At 52.5% G+C, this 20364-nt stretch overlaps 11 protein-coding genes across 11 annotated transcripts; 4 read left to right on the forward strand and 7 right to left on the reverse strand.

Moving 5' to 3' along the window:
• Positions 1–124: 124 nt before the first annotated feature.
• Positions 125–2063, reverse strand: SCP_1401410 (hypothetical protein; the record flags this gene model as incomplete). The annotated part of the gene is made up of 8 exons (XM_027763848.1): positions 125–168; positions 231–434; positions 495–569; positions 629–1427; positions 1489–1557; positions 1610–1735; positions 1790–1882; positions 1941–2063. 8 exons carry the CDS (start codon positions 2061–2063, stop codon positions 125–127), a joined length of 1533 nt encoding a protein of 510 aa, XP_027619649.1.
• Positions 2064–3931: 1868 nt separating this feature from the next.
• Positions 3932–4531, reverse strand: SCP_1401420 (hypothetical protein; the record flags this gene model as incomplete). Its single annotated transcript, XM_027763849.1, has 2 exons — positions 3932–4127; positions 4191–4531. The coding sequence occupies 2 exons, from the start codon at positions 4529–4531 to the stop codon at positions 3932–3934; spliced, it is 537 nt and encodes a 178-aa protein (XP_027619650.1).
• Positions 4532–5379: 848 nt separating this feature from the next.
• SCP_1401430 (hypothetical protein) lies at positions 5380–6527 on the reverse strand (the record flags this gene model as incomplete). Its single annotated transcript, XM_027763850.1, has 5 exons — positions 5380–5506; positions 5558–5643; positions 5706–5747; positions 5933–6038; positions 6097–6527. 5 exons carry the CDS (start codon positions 6525–6527, stop codon positions 5380–5382), a joined length of 792 nt encoding a protein of 263 aa, XP_027619651.1.
• Positions 6528–7636: 1109 nt separating this feature from the next.
• On the reverse strand, positions 7637–10096 carry SCP_1401440 (hypothetical protein; the record flags this gene model as incomplete). Its single annotated transcript, XM_027763851.1, has 8 exons — positions 7637–7643; positions 7725–8057; positions 8106–8431; positions 8498–8520; positions 8575–8681; positions 8737–9489; positions 9551–9908; positions 9973–10096. 8 exons carry the CDS (start codon positions 10094–10096, stop codon positions 7637–7639), a joined length of 2031 nt encoding a protein of 676 aa, XP_027619652.1.
• An 871-nt stretch (positions 10097–10967) lies between these two features.
• Positions 10968–12128, reverse strand: SCP_1401450 (hypothetical protein; the record flags this gene model as incomplete). The annotated part of the gene is made up of 6 exons (XM_027763852.1): positions 10968–11166; positions 11222–11384; positions 11463–11565; positions 11642–11689; positions 11749–11910; positions 11964–12128. The coding sequence occupies 6 exons, from the start codon at positions 12126–12128 to the stop codon at positions 10968–10970; spliced, it is 840 nt and encodes a 279-aa protein (XP_027619653.1).
• Positions 12129–13054: 926 nt separating this feature from the next.
• On the forward strand, positions 13055–14136 carry SCP_1401460 (hypothetical protein; the record flags this gene model as incomplete). The annotated part of the gene is made up of 2 exons (XM_027763853.1): positions 13055–13840; positions 13900–14136. 2 exons carry the CDS (start codon positions 13055–13057, stop codon positions 14134–14136), a joined length of 1023 nt encoding a protein of 340 aa, XP_027619654.1.
• A 572-nt stretch (positions 14137–14708) lies between these two features.
• Positions 14709–16184, forward strand: SCP_1401470 (ADIPOR-like receptor; the record flags this gene model as incomplete). Its single annotated transcript, XM_027763854.1, has 9 exons — positions 14709–14744; positions 14801–14943; positions 15031–15074; positions 15159–15176; positions 15239–15432; positions 15485–15527; positions 15584–15685; positions 15742–15949; positions 16019–16184. 9 exons carry the CDS (start codon positions 14709–14711, stop codon positions 16182–16184), a joined length of 954 nt encoding a protein of 317 aa, XP_027619655.1.
• A 215-nt stretch (positions 16185–16399) lies between these two features.
• SCP_1401480 (hypothetical protein) lies at positions 16400–16984 on the reverse strand (the record flags this gene model as incomplete). Its single annotated transcript, XM_027763855.1, has 1 exon — positions 16400–16984. One exon carries the CDS (start codon positions 16982–16984, stop codon positions 16400–16402), a length of 585 nt encoding a protein of 194 aa, XP_027619656.1.
• Positions 16985–17507: 523 nt separating this feature from the next.
• Positions 17508–18211, forward strand: SCP_1401490 (hypothetical protein; the record flags this gene model as incomplete). The annotated part of the gene is made up of 5 exons (XM_027763856.1): positions 17508–17541; positions 17606–17664; positions 17743–17940; positions 18001–18114; positions 18182–18211. The coding sequence occupies 5 exons, from the start codon at positions 17508–17510 to the stop codon at positions 18209–18211; spliced, it is 435 nt and encodes a 144-aa protein (XP_027619657.1).
• Positions 18212–18452: 241 nt separating this feature from the next.
• Positions 18453–19323, reverse strand: SCP_1401500 (N-acetyltransferase ats1; the record flags this gene model as incomplete). The annotated part of the gene is made up of 7 exons (XM_027763857.1): positions 18453–18584; positions 18641–18673; positions 18725–18814; positions 18882–19022; positions 19075–19122; positions 19190–19219; positions 19276–19323. 7 exons carry the CDS (start codon positions 19321–19323, stop codon positions 18453–18455), a joined length of 522 nt encoding a protein of 173 aa, XP_027619658.1.
• Positions 19324–19509: 186 nt separating this feature from the next.
• Positions 19510–20173, forward strand: SCP_1401510 (Nascent polypeptide-associated complex subunit beta; the record flags this gene model as incomplete). Its single annotated transcript, XM_027763858.1, has 3 exons — positions 19510–19564; positions 19643–19819; positions 19902–20173. The coding sequence occupies 3 exons, from the start codon at positions 19510–19512 to the stop codon at positions 20171–20173; spliced, it is 504 nt and encodes a 167-aa protein (XP_027619659.1).
• Positions 20174–20364: the final 191 nt, after the last annotated feature.

Genomic DNA, 20364 nt, shown 5'->3' on the forward strand with positions numbered 1-20364 from the left:
AGTCAGATATACAGCGAGTGAAAAGGAAAGACAGGGCACATACCTGACGCAACCGTTGGCGGGGAGAGGCAGAGGTATGGTCATGCGACAGCGTTGCCCACATTGTCAGTTCTCGCTCGCACATCTACAGGGAGGAACCGGTAGTGGGGTTACTGGTCCCTGTCATACCTGAATGTAGAATGAACACATTCAGTTAGAAAGCTGACTAGATGAAAGAGAAAGGTGCATACCCACACCTAGGGCGGAGAGGTACGCGTCGGTGAATGGGCCGAATTCACCCCCGCCAAACTCATTAACATCAAACTCCTGTGGGAGAACGATGGGGCTACCGGGCAGCACGAGTGGAGCTGGGACAATAGCAGAAGCGTGAGCATGTAAACCCGACGGTAAAGCCTCATGAGTTTGTGGCGGAGCGGGCATCCACTCATATGCCGCTGGACATTAGCGCAAGAGCTCAGTTGAGGCTTAGGATATCAGATGAGAGTTGAACACACCATCAGTTGGTGGTGGTGGTGGCGCAGCCGATTCCCGCATATCTCGCGACCGGAGTGACCGTGCGATATTTGGAACTAACCCAGATGAGGCCCTGAGCGCGAAATATAACTGAAGAAGACGGACAAAGACTCACGCTGCGAGAAGCCAGTCGGGGATGGAGGCATTGTCCACGTTGTGTGCGCATATGTGGTGGGCCTGCGGGGTTCCCAGTCGACAGCAACTGAAGGCATACCCGCTAACGATGCTGCGGGCCTCACGGGACGAAATTGCTGAGCTGGAGCCACCTGATTTGGGAACCACCGCGAGGGGCCTGCTCCAATGGCCGACATCGACGTGATAGGGTAGCGATGGTGGACGGGCTGCGGAGCCACGAACTGGGGTGGCATTGGCGTTACCGCTGCCGATGCAGGACCATAGTAAATGGGCTGCGGAGCCATGAACGGAAGCGGCATTGGCGGGACAACTGGCACCGTCATGGTGTGGACGTTCGTGGTTGCCGTGGCCCTGGTTGTGGCCACCTCAGTAGCTTTCGTCGTCAGCCGCCCAGCAATCCGAGCAGCGCCCGCGCGAGTCCTCTCATTGCTTTTCCGCGAGGTCGTTCGCTCTGACCTCCGGTTCTCGCGGGAGGTTGGGACCATGGCGATTCGCGTTCGTGCCTTCTTGTGAGGCAGAGCTGCCTCCGTCTCCGTAGACGGTTCATCGTCCCGAGCACGCTTCCTACTCTTGGAAGGTGCGTTTGCCGTCGGTGCAGAAGATGGGACTTTCGGAGTATCGTTCCATGGAGCAGGCCTTGGAGGAGCTGCCTCTGATTCGCCGGATTCCTTGTCTTCCAAAGCATGCCTGCCATTTGTAGACGAAGGTGTTGTTGACGCTGAAGATGAGCCCGTCCGGAAGTCATCTTCCCCTGCAGCAATCTTGATGACTACTCCGTGCTGTGAAATGTATTCCGTCGTCAGAATGCATACAGTAAGTGTCAATTGTCCTGCAACGTACCACGAAGGTTTCGACGACAGTGGCCCACTCCATGGGGCACTTCTCGTACTTGAAGGCAGGAGAACCATACTAATGACACTCGCAGTGAATCGTGATGTTATACGAAGAGGAGAAGACTCACCTTTGCCGCGTCCGGCATCAAATCGTTGGCGATCATAATGGGTGGCCTCACGCGACCATCGCGGCGGTGGACAACCATCTCCGATATCAGCACACCGCTGAACCTTCTTTCCAATCGTTGTAGGGGCTGTAGTAGACAAGGTAAATGAGAAGAACGATACAACCAACAATTGATCGATACCCTAAGAGACAGTCCCACGCCTTTCTCGAATCCGGTGTCACGACCAGCACGAAGGTCGGCCATAGACCAGTAGGGAATGTAAAGTTCAATCGTCTGAGCGCCATTGGTGCTATCAGCAGCGACGCAAGTGCAAGGTAGGAATACATCGCACCATAACTGTGGCCGATATCGGCACCATCTGACTCCAGCGGAACCCAGGGACCATGCGATCGTCAAGGCCATGTTCGTTGAAGTGAACTTTTACCACAGCAGTGATTTTGCGAGTAGTTGACATGTTAAAGGAAGAAGCAAAGGTTGGAGACAAAATGGTGGTGGTTGTGGTTCAATGAGAAAGTGCCGGCAAAATCAGGAAGTGGCGGTTAAATAGCGTCGCGCGGCCGATGGCCACGAACTCGAAGTGACCAAACAAACATGCCGCGACAAATTCAGCCACTTGCCTCGCTGGGATTATGGGAGCTGGGCGTCGGGTCAGACATTATTTCTCATAGCCCGACATTGGCCACTTGAGATATGCGCCGAAACATCCCCACGCCTAGCTGGGAGGGCGCGTTGGGTCTAATGTGGCCACTGGTCAGCATTGTATCTCACGAGATTAGTTCTCGACCACTGACTGACATGTTTCTGCTGTCGACCAACTAGGGCAGCCTCGGAGTCTATGGGGAACCTACCGCAAATAGTGTCCAGCGTCGTCGAGGAAAGGCTTCCACTTCACGCCAGTCGAATGATTTTGTCACATCCACGGAAACTCGATGGCCCTCTGGAAGTGGGCTTAAGTACCGCGATACCGCGATAAGAGACATTTTCTCTGAACAAATCGACGTCAATTACTTCAGAAGACGCGCCTAAAAGCCCGAAGGACACCAACAACGATGCAGTGGTTCTGACATAACCACGTGAGTTAGCAGACACTTTGATGGACTTGCTGTCACTGACCATCATGCTCTTCCAGCCCGCAACTAGGTAGATGCCCGGCATGATGCTCTATGTTCTCCGGAATGCATATTTCCGGCATATAGTTAACTGCATTCATCACCAAGTTAGTCGTAGCTTGGTATCTCGCACCTGCATCTCACAGTCACTAGAGGGAACCGCGATTCTTCGGCGGTGTCGAGGTACGAAATATCCATTTGTGTTTGCACCAGGGGTCACAGGATGACGAAAGTTCTAGGTTGCATTTCCCTGTTTCTGTCTCTGGTTAAGAAAAAAACCCGCCAGAAGGGACGAGATCGCCATGCCTTGCGCATTTGTCTGAGTCATGATCTACATCATGATAGTATGCACCAGATGAGCGAATCCTGCCCACACAAGAGACTCACAATCAACGGTTATCATATTGATATGTCGACGAAATTCATCAGATCGCGAAGATGGTAGCAGCCAACTCACGGATGTTCGCAGGCTGGAGTAGACCATTTTCATGTTGGGGTGAGCGACCACTAGTATCGGCAAATGCTTGAAGTCGCGTGGGAGATCCCGCTGTTTGCAACTGCTGAATAATGCGCATCACCATGCCTGTGTTCCTTGAGCATGCCACTAATTGTCAGACATACAAACAGGCTGTTTAGTAAGTATACACGATCAGGGTTCATTTAGCATCACTTGAGACTCTACTAAGAGGACAGCATCGTGACGGCTCACGCAGATTCAATATCTAGAACGTGAATTGGCGATAAAATTGCACTGATTAAGCACAATCATCGCTCGAGCCGCGCCAAAAGTGCACCTGCATCTTTTGCACAAGACACGCTGTGCCTCGAGCCGCACTCATAAGTTCTTCGGTAATCGAAGTTCAGCTGCAACATGTAACCAGCAAAAAAGGGGGGGGAGAATCCAGTGACCCAGATACCATAGCTCGTGCATAGATACCAATACCGAAATTGGTGAGTAAAGACACGAGATCCGAGTAGTCGGGAGGCATTCCTTATGTGCCATCGCGATAGAATCCGCACCTGCCGCGTTTGTGCACCAGGGATGTTTGCAGATGTTTGCTGGTACGTAGAATCGCGGAAGTCATGTGTTTTCTTCGATCAATCTATGGCACACAGTACTCGGAACGCGTAATATAGTCCTAGGCCTATAGCTATGTCTGAGGCCTAACTTGAACGTTTGAACCTTCTTAGTCTAGCTAAATATCTACACCGGTCACCGAGACTGTCGACCATTGACCTCATCGGTACTTTCATCGGGTGTTGTATTGTCCCCTTCTTCGACCTCCTCATCCTCTGCGTATTCGTCGTTCTCCTTCAGTTCCTGATCATGCTCATCAGCAAGAAGCTCTTCTTCACTGATGATTGTCTTTTCCCATGTGCCTTTGAAATAGGGCATTCGGGACATGGGGCTTCAGGAGGAGCAAGAATAGGTCAAAACTGCAACCAAGACACTGTGTAAACCTGAGACGCACCCTCCTTCTATGTCAGCCATGTAATCAGCAAGTTGTCCTTCCGTCAACTCGTCGATGTGCCAAGCACCATAGTCATCGACAAGTCTCCGATCAACATATCTGTCACCTCGACCAGTGGGATGGGGATTGACGTAGGTTGTGATGACGCCTCTGACTTCTACTCCTCGCAATCCATTTTCAAGTTCCACCTCTCGGATTTCCCGCATTTCCCAGCTTAGAGCCCAACGCATGAATTCCTTGAAGTTGTCGTCGCCGCTGACTGTCGGGCCTGTTTCACCTGAGTCTGATTCATGCCTGGAAGCATTGCTGACAGAACTAGGATTGGCATCATTGCCCTTCATGCGCTTTCGGAGAATCGGGTGAGAGTGGAACAGTGAACAAGTTGCTGCTTGGGTAGCCATCAGTATCATGTCATCCGCCAACAAACCACCACAGACCTGCCGCAGGCCCCCTTTGAAGTGGCAGTCGAATGCGAGAAGAACACTTCCACAGACCCAGCATGTTTCAAGCTGTTGCTGCAAAAATCAACTACGACAAAAATCTCAGCGCCCAGCAGTAGGCCGTGGTTCGCGTTCAAAACGTTCCAGAGACAATGCGGAGGCAGCGTGGCCATGTCTTGAATATGGGATCGCAGTGTACATCTCTCGGTACGAACCTTCCCTACCTTCCAGCGATTCTTTTCATGTCCGTAACTCACTTCTCGAAGGACATACTGTCATGGGACAGAGTCAATAATATGATTCGCAGGCCCGTGGCGTCAATAGATTGGTAAGGAAAGACGAATTGCATATTTATATTTAGTGAAGGCAAAGTGAACGACATTATTGAATCCTACATCAGACTCCGAACCTGTTTTGAACCGTAAAGAAGTCAGATGGTTTATATTCTCCTGTCCTCAAATATCCCACGTGGGGGGTTATTGAAGAGGAAATCTTTCGATGAACATCCAGCGATCAAACGACAGCATTTTCACAAACCAACCACGTTCACCCATAGTAGTCAAGCGGGTATCTAAGGAACTCGCCTGCTCCGAAAACGACCCCATGTAACCCAGCCACTAGAGCACGCGCATCGGCGCAGTATCCAGCATGTCCTTGGTAACAGACACCCACGGACCTTGCTGTGCGATATGCTCGATCGCCGTCCAATACCCACGTGCTGCGAGGTACAGCGGGTCAGGGTTCGGGTCTTATGTACGAGCAAAGGCCGTCCAGGCATCCAGAGCGGTCTGCATGAATGGCAGGTCCTCCGCATCGCGGTACGGGCGGTCACTTGGGAGGGTGCCAAAAAAAAAGTACAGCTCGCCTGTGTGGCATCTGCAGAACAATAGTTATCAATGTACGTATACTATGCTGGAGTTAACTCACTTGAAATATTCTTCCGAAGGGTTCCCGTACGGGTGCGTAGCATCTGGAGGGGCGTCGCAAACGGGGTGATTGGGGTCGAATGCCGTCTGTTGATAACTCCGATTAAACTCATAGAATCAGATGCTTTGGAAGAGGTCGTGCTGCACACCAGACCATACCGTCGCCTGGTTGAGGCACCGAATGTCCACCTCTGTTTCAACGCGCGCTGTAGAATTAGCGATCAGCTCAGCGGTGAAATTGTCGTTTGTCTAAGGTAAAATGTCAACGAATTGCCAGGCAAGTGACGTGAATCAAAACGTACTGGATAGGTGATAAACGCAGCACCTAGAATGAAGTTGCATCGGTATGCCAGCCAATTATCGGAGTGACACATACCTTCATCAGCAGGTTCCCGATCATGACGTGTATGCCTGCGACATCGCCTGATCCATTCAAGGAAAGCTCAGTATAGACAATGTAGGTCCCATCGCCCACAAGCGAGCTGAGTAATTAGTTGAAGTGTAAGACTGAGAGGAACGAAGGTAAGATGTATGAATCACCTTGCAATGTGTGCCAGATTAACAAGGGCATTTGCGTCGTATGCTCTCAAGCATTCAAGCACATCGGAAAGGTTGCACCCGATCTCAGCTAGGATCGGCTCCACGAGTATACTCACCTCTAGGATGCTGAGGTACGACGAATATCGTCTACGGGGACTGCTCTCCATAATGGCTCCAGCATATTTGCCAATAGCCAGAGGAGATGCGAGAAACGTTCGCACAGATGCTGCACCTGCAGATTCACCAGCAATCGTGATGCGATCCGGATCACCTCCGAAGGCGGTGATGTATTCCTTCACCCAGTCGAGTGCGACAATTTGATCAGCTAGGCCGAAATTACCATTCGTTGTGCCATCGTTGAGAGCAAGGAAGCCCAGCGTCGATAGACGGTAGTTGACTGTCACGACGACGATGTCACCCCTGGACGCCATGTTGCTTCCAGCATATATCGAATTTGCTCCCGTGTCCAGAAGAAAGAAGCCGCCGTGTATCCAGAAGACAACGGGTTTGAGCCGATTTCCCACTCAAGTGGATGAGTTGAAGGGTATGAAGGGAGTCCAGATGTTGAGGAAGAGACAATCCTCACTGGTCCCGATTAAAAGAGTCTTCGTCTGTATACAAGCGGGACCAAACGCCGTAGCGTTCACAGTCGCAGACCCGGAGTATAATGTTGCGTATGTGAATCGCTCGAGAAAATTAGCGAAGGGAATTCCCTGGAATCGGAACGATAGTTGATCACGGAATCTACAGTTGCAGGGAGTATCAAATGCGGAATATCGCGAAGTATTCTTGCAGATACCTCACCCAGTAATTGATAGATTGCCTGCATGTACCGTCAGAGAGTTAACTGGTTCAGGTGATGCACCGAATGACGAGCTCTGGCTGCAGAGTGTAGGCAATGACTGACTGCACTCCGCCTCACCTACCACGCCCAAGGCATCGACGGCTTGACAAGAACCATTGGCGCCAACCCAATATAATTGCTCCGTCCCATAAGCACCTTCGTAGACTTGGTACTGGAGTAAAGGTACCAAGTCAGACAAAAAGAACGTCTCGTTCACAAGCAGCAACGTTTCATTCAGCTGAGCACAGGCATTTGCTGAGTCCGACTGTGATTTTGGGGAGAGAAGAAGCACACTTCTGTGCTCGCTAGCAGTGTAGACTAATAAAAACCACGATGCTCAGTTTGTCGCATGCACATAAGAACTACTTCTGTGCGCTTACTATCCAGATCATTGTAGTACAACAACGAAATGTCGCTGTTTATCGACGACGTGGACGGCACGCTGAAGGGTGCTGCAAGAGGTATTGACAGGCATGTCAATGCAAATCCACGGAGCCCCATCTTGCGACGGTCCAGCTTGAGTCTAGAGAGGCGATCTGTTCGCAGAGTCTAACAGGTGCATACTTAACTACTAGGGCAGTACGCGTAGATTCGGGATCAATCAGCGGCATGGCGCCGAGCGCTGGGCGCTGAAAGTGATTTAGGACAATCTCAGCCTTGCCCTCTCCTGAAGCCGATACTCGAAGCTGCGCAATGTCACCAGCTGGGATGATGTATGTAGAAGAATGATCCATCGTAATCATTGGCGATACCGACACGAGAGTCATTTGGGCTAACAGCTCACCCAAAGTAATCCAACGGATACCCCAAGAACTCGCACTGTGCCTGCTCCGCAAATTCTGTCATGTAGCTCGGCCACTGGAGCGTCCGTAGCGGTGTGGTGTCAAGCGTCTTGTTCGTGACAGGGAGCCATTGGGCCTGTTGTGCAAGCTGCCCGAAGGAGGTCCAATACCCACGCACAGCTAGGTAGAGCGGGTCGGGGTTCGGATCATACGTGCGGGCGAATGCCGTCCAGGTGTCGAGTGTGGTCTGCATGAACGGCAGGTCTTCTGCATCACGGTAGGGTTCGGAAGTCGGCAGAGTGCCAAAGACATAATAGAGCTCGCTGGAGTGACATCTACGTGGATGTCAGAAAATTGTATAGACAGAAGAGAAGTCTGCTTACTTGAAGTATTCTTGCGATGGATCTCCATACGGATGGGTAGCGTTGACGGGGGCGTTGCAAACAGGGTAATTCGGACTGTACGCTGAAGGTTGATAGCTTCGATTGAATTGATATAACCAAATACTCTCAAACAAATTGTGCTGCAAGCCAGACCACGCGGTTGCCTGGTCAAGGCAGCGGAACTCGACATCCGTCCCCACTCGCGCTGTGACATTAAACACGTCAAGAGTAGTATTGGGGCCCGTTAACGGTGCAAAGAGCGAATTGTTCACCACAGTGGTCGGTAGATCCTGGGCAATGAGGCCAGCTGTCAAATTACCGTTTGTCTAAAGCAAGAGCATTGGGAAGATGGGCATGAAGACCATCATGCGAAATTCGTTCAAAAGGCTTACGGGATAGCCAATGAAAGCGGCACCTACAGATGCACGTAAGTAAGCATCCGCACCGCAGGAGTCAATCAAAAAGCTACCATCATCGCGCATGTACCCAATCATGGTATGGACGTTGGCAACAGTTCTCGATCCATTTAATGGGAGCTCAGGATAAATAATATAGGTGCCGTCGATAACCAAAAATCTTCGTAAGTAACAGTGAATGAGTGAGTGCAACCACGATCAAGTACTCGGATCACCTGGCCACGTTTTTCAGATTAACTAGGTCATATGCATTGCATGCTTTCAAGCATTTGAGCGCATCTGTGACATTGCACCCTAGCTCCTCGAGAATTGATTCCACCACAGTCGTGACCTCGTGGATAGTATAATATGACGAGTACGTGGTTGCGTAGTCAGAGCCAGCTAGATTGCTCATCGGGATCGCTGCAGCGTATTTGCCAATCGCCTGCGGGGAAGCCAGCAACGCGCGGACAGACGCTGCGCCAGCGGACTGGCCAAAAATTGTAATGCGATCGGGGTTGCCGCCAAAGGCCACAATGTACTCGCGTACCCAGTCGAGTGCAGTGACCTGGTCAGCGATACCAAAGTTGCCGTTTGTCGTTCCGTCTTCGAGAGCCAGGAAACCGAGGGTGGACAGACGGTAATTCATTGTCACCACAACAACATCCCCGCGCGAAGCCATGTTTCCGCCGGCAAATGTAGGATCCGAACCTGTCCCGCCAGTGAAAGCTCCACCATGTATCCAGAACAAAATAGGTTTGAGCTGCTCCTTCGTGACTGTGGACGCATCGAGTGGGACGAATGGTGTCCAGATATTTAGAAATAGACAGTCTTCACTGCTATTCGGGACACCTGACTGCACACATTCGGGACCAAACGCGGTCGCATTGAGCACTGGTGAACCAGAGTAGAACATTGGGTAGGTAAACCTCTCAGGAGGATTTGCATAAGGTATTCCTTGAAATCTGAATGAAAGTTGGTCACGAAATCTGAGGCGATAAAATTATCAATCAATTGCTAGCGTGAAATTGTTTTTTACAGCATTCATACCCTGTGATGGTCAGATTTCCTGAGTTCACAGTAAGTGAATTGCTGGGCGCGGGGGATGCACCAAATGACGAGCTCTGGCTGCAAAGCGCAGGCAACTCTTCATCGTATGCCGCTGCACGCGCTAAGCCAAAGAAATTGACAGCCTGGCAAGCATCGCTGGTGCCGACCCAATACAACTGGTCCTCTCCATATGCACCCTGGTAGACCTGATACTGCAACGAATGCACCAGTTCCCGGAGGAAGAATGTCTCGTTCACTGGCAACAACGTTTCACCGAGTGTAGCGCACGCCTCTGCTGCCTCTGAGCGTGACTGAGGAGAAAGCAGGAGCACGCTCTTGTGTTCGCTCACAGTATACACTGATACAGAGAAGAGTCAAGCACCTTGAGCGCGAAGCAAGCACAGATCAAGCGAAAAACTCACGGTCGAGGTCATTATAGTACAGCAGGTTGATATCGCTGTTGATGGACGAAGGCGATGGAATAGTGAACGACCCCACGAGAGGCATCGCCGCCAAGCAGGTCAATGCAAGTCCGGAGAGGCCCATCTCGTTGTCGTCTGTCTGTTAAGAGATATCGAGCAACCCGGAGGAGCGAACGGTTCGACCATGGCTCTGGAAGCATTAAATGTGTTCTCAAGTGCTCTCCCAAGAGACGGGCGGTCTCCCGTAAAAACCACTGAACTCACAGGTCACCGGGCCATGTGAGAAGCTAAACGTTGCACAGCACTCACGAGAGTAAGATTCTCGTGATGGTGTGGCACACATGACATTTCACCGGATTTCCCTCGGACGCAAAGGCCATTGAACGACTAGCGGCCGTTGCAGCGGCTTGTTAGAAAGCTACTCTGATTAGAGCATTGAAATCGTTTGACAAACCCCAGAAATGAGTAATCATTCAATGCACCCGCGGCACAATACGGCAGAAACAAATCCGAAGGTTGGAGATGACGTCGACGGTACGCTGTGTAAGTTCGCTGTAAGCAGGCGAGTTTTTTAGCGCCGAAATATCGAAGAGTTCGGCGCTTGAAAGACAAAACACACGTTCTGAGGCAGGTGGACAATGTACATGTAAACTAGAGCGAACCCAGCTATATACATACCACGAAGTGGGGGATAGGCGTACGGAAACTAAGAGAAAACAGGAAGATACGAGCAACCGGAACTTCACGCCATCACGCCATCTCGACATCCTCCTCGACAGGCGCAGCTGCTAAGTTCGCTGTAAGCAGGCGAGTTTTTTAGCGCCGAAATATCGAAGAGTTCGGCGCTTGAAAGACAAAACACACGTTCTGAGGCAGGTGGACAATGTACATGTAAACTAGAGCGAACCCAGCTATATACATACCACGAAGTGGGGGATAGGCGTACGGAAACTAAGAGAAAACAGGAAGATACGAGCAACCGGAACTTCACGCCATCACGCCATCTCGACATCCTCCTCGACAGGCGCAGCTGCAGACGTCGGCGGCGGCGGCGGCGGCGCGGCCGGTGTGGGTGCAACATCGTCCTTCATGAATGCATCAATCTCCATATCAAGCTCCGCCGCCGTCTTCGGTTTCTTGGGCACTCGTGGGGGGCGAGCCGCCTTCGTCCGGATAGGTCCCGGTCCAGTCCTACTGTGTCCGTAGATGAGCGAGCTACGCATAGTGTAATCGCATTAGAGCAACTTACATAGCAGGCGCTGGCGCCTGGCTTTTTGCACCCTTGCCGCCCAGTCGATCGAGCAGAGGTGGCTTTTGTATGCGGTTAAGGAGGGATGACGGTGCGCTGGCCGCGCGGTTCTGCCGTGGGCGATGTGGTGCACCCGCGTGGAATGCAATCGACATAGGTTGACCTGAAGAAAGAGATAAGGATCAGTCCGATGATTTGAGGGAGTGAGCACCGCAGTAGGCGCGGTAACAGGCGACTTTACCCTTGGCCAATTTTCCGTCAAACCGCTGCTTCGCAGCTGCAGCATCCTCGGACGTTTCAAAGGTGATGATGGCTACACCGGACGAACGGCCGCTGCGGTCGTACTTCAAACGCGAACGAATCGAAAGGGGGCGCGATCGGTCTCTTTCAGGTGAACGTGGTGCAGTCGGAGCTTCGTACCCTGATCAATGGCTCACGAACAAGCGTGCCAATTTGTCCAAAGATTTGCTGCGAGAGTCAGGGGAAACCGTCAACCGGGCATGCGCGAGAAGGAGGTAGGAGCGCACAGTCAGGTCTTTGGGTGTCAATTCGTAGTGCAGGTTCGAGATAATAAGCTTCGAAGTGGGAATGGTCGAGGTTGCGTTGATGTTGGAAGCGGCTGGAGACACTCCAGGAGCTTTGTCATGAAGCCATTCGCCCTCTGAGCCTCGCGGGCGGGATGCGGGTCGCTGGGAGGGTAGTGATGAGTCTGCTTTCAACAGGACGACAAAGAGTGACTCACGCTATACGGCTTTTTAGATCTGTTGAGACTCATGATTGAAATAGCCAGAAGGTGTAAAAAGAGCTGCTGGCAGTGCAGACGCTGTGCTTCTAAGCGGAGGTCGAGGTGGTTCGGTTCAAAGCCGTCGCGCGGCAAAGGAGGCAGATTCAGACGGAGCTCACTCATCTCGATGTAAAAGGAAGGTGACTAGGTTCACTGCTCTTGCACGACGAGCGACAGCCTGTGTTTTCACCTAGCTTCACGCAGTGCTGCAACGTGGACGAGATGTAATTTAAGGTGGGGTATGTAGTCTGGGGAACGTTCACCGTGTCGTCTGGACAACTGTCCTTGCGACATACGTTCGACGCATCGAGAGTGAGTTGGGACGGAGGAAAATCTGCTTGATCTTCCTCAAAACTGACCTCGTTATTGTCTATCTCGCTTAGCATATCAATCTGATATCGCAAGGCCCAATCCAGATCATAAAGTAGTACAAGGGAGACCACTTTGGGAATGGCCTCTTGGCTTCTCGGGGGAGCTAAATTCCGTGAATTTATCCAAATAGTTGCGGCGGTAACTTACACACATTTGAGGCAGAACATGATATCAGTCGTTTGTCTTCAGGAAAAGAATGCTAAATCCATTCGACACCTCGAACGCGGGGCGGGATACCCTGGACATCGTTTATTAGCACTGGACAGCTTCAACTAAATACATAATAATACTTACGAGTTTCTGTCGGTGTTTGGATGCCAGTCCTCCTGCGAACAAAAAAATCCCCTGAACCGTTCTTCCTGCGCTTCGACAATTGCATGTCGGTTGAGTCATCATGCATAGGCCACAGTAGTTTTGGAGGCTTGTGAACGGAATATAATAATCACCTATGAAATATTCACATACACTCGTTATACATACTTCCTCCGGCATAGACGGATGGTCGTTTGGTAGAGAGGACGAAGGACGCTTTCCTTGGTGCCATGGTGGAAATCCGAGAGCTACTATTGGAGCGGTCAAAAGACCCTCTTCTGACTATTCCATGAATAAGACGCCACTGACCATTATAAATTATTTATGCCGACTGTGGCTTTTGTGGGTCCACCTCGTGTCAAACAATGGGAAGGCCAAGACTCGAGGGCCATATCACGTCCGCTAGGCTTACTACCAGACGCCCGGCAGCTTGGCTGTCGGAGCATCGGAGTTTGAAGCCGTGGCTTATACCCCCTCGCCTTCTCCTCATCTCTACTTCCACCATCGCCACCAGACGACATCTGCTTGGCTGTACGTGTCTGCACCTACTCTCGCCCTCTTCCACACCGCAAATGGCTTTCACGATTTTCCGTGATGATGCGCCTCCATCTGAGGTCGAGACCTCTGCAGAGGTGGCCACACCATCTCCCATGAGAGCTATCGCTCCTCTCAATGCTAGTTCCCTGATTGTTTTCCGTCCTGACAAGGAAAACATCGACCCGTTAACCGGCCTACGCTCCAATACGGAGTTATCAAGCAAGAAACGCAAAACCAATGTGTTGGCCACCAAAATTCATGCTCCGCCACCTTCGAAGAAGGCAAAGGAGTCGAAGGACTCCAAGAATCGCGTCGAGAAAACGACGTCAGCTGCAAGGGTCCGCGTTGTGGCCGATAAAAAACGCGGAGGGTCGAAGCGAGTTGGGGGCGCGGGACCCAGCCGGGCCAGGCGATCGCCTTCACTGCCGCGGGTCGTGGAAGAGGTGGACGAGAGAACAGACCGAGATGGCGTGTCACAAGGCGCAATCAACTCGCGTTGCTACGAGTTGACGGTGCTTCCGCTTGCGGATATTTCAGAGGCGTATGAAGCGGTGCCGTCATTGGAGGCCGATCTCGTTGCTCTTGTTGAAGACGTCAAGGATGTCCTCACGAAGGTACGCACGTTTATCTATTATTTCTTATATCCTTCTAATCTTTGTGCTATGCTACTCAGGCATTGGAGGTGGGAGGCACAGAGACTTCTCGCGGCGTTTCTCCGGTACCGGTATTGAAGTCGGTGTCTCCTGTTCGCCCTAGAGAAAGCGTCTCCACCTCCGCCACTCCTGAGCGCGAGGGGATTCATTCTACGTTCACCTTTTCTTCACCGTCCCCGTCAGGAAAGCGCTATGCAGCGTCGAAGAGGCTGCCGAAGCACAGTTCCTCCGATGCCGTCATCGAAGTGAAGCATTGATGGCGACTTCACGATACCCTCAGCACACTTCCATCGATTGGCCGTGCATTATCGTTGTCACATACTCAGTGCCCCACACTGACACGTCCACCGAATAGGATCCCTGTGTCGCGGTGGCCGATTTATCTCGTCTCTCATACATATGTTTCCCGCATCTGTTTCCCACATCTACGTCTGCTACATTGACTTATCGATTCGTTCACATCTTGCTCACGGACTACTATCGCGCATCTTCCGTATCTCCAACACATCTGCGTCGTGATTTTCGTCGGGTTACATCTGTCTCTGGATCGGCGGTTTCATACCTTGGCATATTCCGCGTTACCTCCCTAGCGTACGCCTCACCTTGGATTGGATTGCAAGCAATGTGTAGCATGGCTCGTGCATAGTTTACTTAACCCACGTCCGTCCGAATGCATACTGATCCTCGTCTTGTCCAATGGAATTATTCTTGTTTGGATATCACGTGGAGACGTGTCTTCCAGAGCGCGTCGGCGCGCAGCAGCCTGCTCAACTAGCAGCGCTCTTTCCTTCTGTCCAGCGAATAGACTTTGCAATATAGAGCGTAGAAAATGCCGTCTCTTGGTACAAAACTTAATGGAAAGATCGTGAGTCATTCCGCCAACCATTTTCTGACCATGGACCTACCTACCGCTACCCATAGAGTCAAACCTCCGAGGGCGCACCAGACTTACCCGGAACACCAGTAGAACTCCATCCCATAAAGCCGACTCGCAGGACGTTGACATGGCTGGAGATCCCTGACTGGCAAAAAGATAACGAATATATCCTGACGGGGTACAGAAGGTGAGCGACCGTCCACTCCCCGGCTTCGGCTGGTCGCTGCGGCTAAACACCGGCAGACTATGGCAAACTCAACCTATGCACATCTAGGGTCCAGTCCAGCTGGCGGGGTTGTGCCGCTTCGGTTTTTGGATGTACGTGAAAGTTTTCTTATCCTCGACGCTTGGGCGCCGACGATCTATGGTCCGACTCTGATGGCGTTGATTCTTACGGACTAGATTTGCATAATGAGACAGGCGAGTGAATCTTCGAGGTACTCCGTTCATTTATGAATACACTAAACTGTTGTTTCGTGAAGTAAACATCCACAGCCACCTCGGGGGCGCGGTGCTTTTCGCTGCGCTGCTGTGCACGTTCCAGCAGGTGTACTTTGTCCACTACGAATCCGCGACCGCAGTAGATGTAGTAGCGTTTATGATCTTCCTTTCGAGTGCTGTGATCTGCTTGCTCTCGAGCGCGTTCTTCCACACGTTCGCCGTGCACTCGCAAGAGGTATGTCGACGGTCCCTCCATTCGTTCCCTACTGAGCTTGGCTGATGCATAGATATCGTCTCGATGTAATGCCGTCGATTACGGGGGCATCGTCGGTAGGTACTTGCTCAAGTTTGTATATTGAAACCACTGACTCGTCTGGACACTGCAGTGCTGATCGTGGGGTCGTTCATTCCTTGCGTCCACTACGGCTTCTACTGCGACAAGTACTACCAAATATTCTACTCCTCGCTCATCATTGTCGCGGGTCTCGGTAAGCATATCATAATGCCTCTCCGACACTCGACTTAGCCGCGTCGCTCTGACCAGGTGCCGCCTACATCGTACTCAACCCGGAGTACCGCAAGCCAACCCACAGAGGCGCGCGCACAAAGGTGTTCATTGCACTAGGGCTCGCTGCCGTCTTCCCGGTCTCGCACGGGTTGGTCATGCACGGCTTCGGCAGGCTTTGTTATGAGATGGGCTTCCGATGGCTCCTCATCTCCGGTTTCCTTTACATCTCGGGAGCGCTGCTGTAGTGCGTAGCTTGCCATCCCTTACTTTCCAGTGACTAACCTGCTGTGGTCTTTTTCACCCTGATATTCAGTGCGAACCGTATCCCGGAACGTTTTTCGCCAGGGACGTTCGACCACTTCTTTGCGTCCCACCAGATATTCCATTTCCACGTTGTCCTGGCAGCTCTTTCGCATTACGCGTGTATCTTGACCGGGTTCCATCATTGGCATAGTCGCATAGGACAATGTCCCATCTAGACTGGGACGTCTCCATCTCATCCGCCCCGAGGTAAATAGAGTTGCACTACTTAGATCTTCTATATTCTCGGCAACGTCGCATTCCAAGTGTTCCTACAAGCGTGTTGAGGCGATAGCATAGTGGCTGGATTTATTAGGGTATGGTGTGCTGCAAGGAAGTAAACTAAGCTTCACTACTGGGCATCGTGCAGACACGCATAGATATCTGATTGCCATTAGGTCAACGACAACTTGTCCTTCCGGCTCACCCCCCTCACCCGTCCCATCTGCCTCTCAAGCTCCAGCTGTTTCCGCCTCTCGTCCAGCCTCCTCTGCGCTATCCACTCCTCCCTGCCGCGCCGCTCACGCTCCAGTAAACGCGCGCGCTGCTCCCGCGTCGGCGTCCACTTGCTCTTCAAAACGCGGCGCACGGCCTCCGGACTGATGCAGAACCGCTCCGCGAGGACGGGCGTGGTGAACAGCTCGGGGTCCGTCGCGTGCAACGAGCGCAGCCCGTCCATCGCGTCGCGTGAGAGTTTGCGCGGCGGCGCCCAGCCCTCCGGGAATGCCTGCTTCATCGCTGCACGGTGCGCTGAGAATTCTTCTGGTGTAGGGCCCTGTGCATGTTTCTTCCGCCGTGGAGGCGGGGTGTGCACAGCAGATGAGTCTGCCGCGTCGGGATCGTGCACGAGCGAGAGGGGTGCTGGTCCTCCACCTGTGCGCCAGTTCTTGCGTGTCAGGCCCGAGACAGTCGAGTAGAGGTTGATGAAGGTGCGCGCTGCGGGCCCGGTGATCGTTAGGGAGCGCCGAATGGTGAGCATGGCGGTCGAGAGGACCCCCGACAATTGGTGAATAGGCCTGATCCGGAGAGGGCAAAAATGTCCGTTGGGAAAAGGCCGTCTTTGGCCCAAAATGTCCGTGAGGCCTCACCGCTTTTTTTGCCTCCGCGGTCCGCGTCAGGCCTAGCGTTGGTTTCTGAAAAGGTGATTTTGGGCGCTTCTGATGCGGCCGCTGCGCCGCCTCATCCTCCGGCCCTATTCGGCATTCCCCGCCAGGCTTCCACAAGCGTCTGTCCGTAACTGGCTCAGGTCCTCGTCCGGGAAGCGAGCCAGTAAATTTTGGAACCCAGCCACTGCAGAAATAAGTATATTTTCAACTCCGACTGCAGTAGAAACAGAGAATTCTGATTGGTGAGAGATGGAGTCGATTACTATGATAATCGCACGGGAGCAGGACAGCCTTGCTCGTATAGGTACCTCTACTTGGCTTGATCAAGGCCTGCTTTCAATCTCGCCCTCGCTTTCGTGATCTCTTCCTCTTCAAGTTCACTCCTTCTTGTCCACCATGGCCGACGTTTCGGACACGAAGATCGGCGAAGGTGCGTGCCTTCAGCGCGGCTGCAGAGGATCGACGTCGCGTGACACCCGACGCGCTGGATGCAGCGTACCAGGATGTGCGCGACGACAAGACGGAGACGAACTGGCTGCTCCTCGATTACGAGGTGCGCACAATCGCACCAAGCCGTGGTTTGTACCGAGCTCACTTTTCCCGTCGACGCGTGCCATTACCACCATGGCAGTCCGATCGCTCTGACAAGCTGCACCTAACGGCGACGGGGACCGGAGGACTGGATGAGCTGCGCGAACAGCTGAACGACTCCACGGCGTCCTACGCATACGCCCGGGTCCAGTACGCGAACGACAAAGAGTCTAAGCGCGAGAAATTCATCTATGTGGTGTGGGTTGGACCGCAGTGCAAGATCATGCGCAAGGCCAAGGCGCGAACGCTTTCTGAATACATTTACGCGCGTGCGATAGGCTTATATGCGGTTGTCTAGAGCTCAGTGCATTCCGGGGACGTGAAGAGCGTGTTGCACGCGTACTCTATCGAGGTTGCGGCGCGAGAGAACGACGATCTCAAGGAAGAGCCGATCGTCGCTCGATTGCGGAAGGTCTGTGGTGCATCTACATGATTTAATTTACTGAGCTTTGACGCTTTGGCTCTTTTCTGCTGACCAGGCTGGCGGAGCGAGCTATGACGGTGTTTAATCGTTCTCTTCACCGTATGTACGTATCTGATCAGAGTTGTGGTGGGCCTTGTGCGATTCCATCTTGTAAATTCACCGGCACTCCTTTGAAGAGGGAAAATCGTGTATGGCGTCCCCGAGACCAACGATGCTCTGGCGTTCTTTATGTGCGTCCACCAGAGGTCATCAGTCGACAACGGCATTTCGTGGACAGTATACAACATTTATCAGGACTTCTACCCCAACATGTATATAATTCTAGATCAGTTCTGAACTTGTTGGGCAAACGTCTTCAGGTTCTCGATTCCCTCTTCGTCCAGCCGCATGCCCATCCACTCGGACATGGCACTTGCCTTCAGCTTCTGCTCGTAAAAATCTATAGACGGCTGGTTCCACTGCACATGCAAAAGAATGTGTGTAAGCATTCAACGATTATTTAAAGACGACTCACCTTCAACACCGACCAGTCCAAGCGACCGCATTTCTAGCAAACAACGATTCAGCTCTTCGTGCGTATAACTCACACTAGGGCTACCTTCTCTTGCGCGATTCTTCCCAGCTCGCCGAACAACGCCTTGCCGACACCGGTACCTCTATATTCAGGCTCGACGTACAAATCCTCGAGCTTCAAGCACGTATCAGGACCAGAAACGAATAGCATTGCAAAGGCGGCTCAGGCCTGGCGTACGTACATACAAGCCTGGGCGTCCAGTCCAGGTGGAATAATTGAAGAAATACATAGCCATGCCTATAGGTTTTCCGGGAGCAGAGAGAGTGCCCGCGAAGGCCAAGAGAGTGTGCGCGTACGGTGTCTCGAAAAGATTCTTGCGCAGCTGCAATTCCTGCGTGAAGGGATAGCCCAAGATTACCAAGAAACAGACTGACAAGTTCTGGGGTAGCCTTGACGGAATCGGGCGCCTTTTCATACGTCGCCTGACTCGACAAGCAGCATCAGCCCTAGGTGCGAGGTAGAGAGTGTATAAGCGAACAAATGACATACAAGAGCGATGATCAGGTGCAGGATGGCATCCTGCCAGTGCTTGCGAAATTAGGATCTTACGGGAATATGTGAAACAACGCACGTACGACATCCTCTACTGTAGCCGGGCGAATAAAAAACGAAGGCTTGGACATCGCAGCACAGAGAGAGAAATTGACTCAAAAGATATTATGGGCGGCTAATGAGATGCTCGCGTGGGTTTTATTGGTGCGTTGTGTGGTCGTGTTGTGGGTGAACCTTATTTTCTTGAGGACGCGCACACGCATCTCGAGTCCAAAATTCCTCCGCAGAGTCGTTGACCCCGATCCTCCTCTTACACGATGGATCCAGCAAAATTAGCCAAGCTGCAGGCGCAGGCCGCAGCCAACAGGATCGGTGAGCTCGTTGTCACCCTCGATGTCCCCGACCCATTCCACCGTCGCTTACGCATTCGACCGCTCTTTCGCGCCGCAGGTGGGAAGGGCACTGTACGACGCAAGATCGTCCGGAAGGCGAAGCCCTCGACAGCGCAGGACGACAAAAAGCTCCAGGGCGCACTCAAGAAGCTCAACGTGCAGCCCATTCCCGGCGTCGAGGAGGTCAATATGTTCAGGGAGGACGGGAACGTGTTGCACTTCACCGCGCCCAAAGGTACGCCCCCGCACCTTCTCTGCTGTATCCGCAGGCTGATCGGGTGCATCGACCCCGCTTGTGTCTGCGAACCGCGCTGCAGTGCACGCGGCCGTTGCCGCCAATACATTCGCCGTGTACGGCGCGGGCCACGTGAAGGAGCTCACCGAGCTCGTTCCCGGCATCCTCAACCAGCTCGGCCCCGACTCGCTCGCGTCCCTCCGCAAGCTTGCCGAGTCCTACCAGGCCATCCAGCAGAGCCAGCAACGACCGCAGAACGCGGGCGCGGTTGACGATGACGACGACGACGTGCCGGATTTAGTAGAGAACTTCGACACCGTGGAGGATAAAACCGCTGAGACCAACCTCGACTGAGCGGTGCGGGCAGCGATTGGGCGAGCTGCGTGCAGCAGCGGATATGGGCGCTTAATCGGTGAGAGTCCTATGTTGAGAGGTGGACAGAGGAGGGTAGAAGAGAACGGATCCGTGCCGTGTTTACTTCCTTCGTCTCGCATTTTCGCTAAAATAATCCGCTCGTGCCTCCGCGCTGCGCGATCCTCACTCCT

Source organism: Sparassis crispa (assembly GCF_003851025.1).
Source record: "Sparassis crispa DNA, contig_000013F, whole genome shotgun sequence".
Taxonomy (NCBI): Eukaryota; Fungi; Basidiomycota; class Agaricomycetes; order Polyporales; family Sparassidaceae; genus Sparassis; species Sparassis crispa.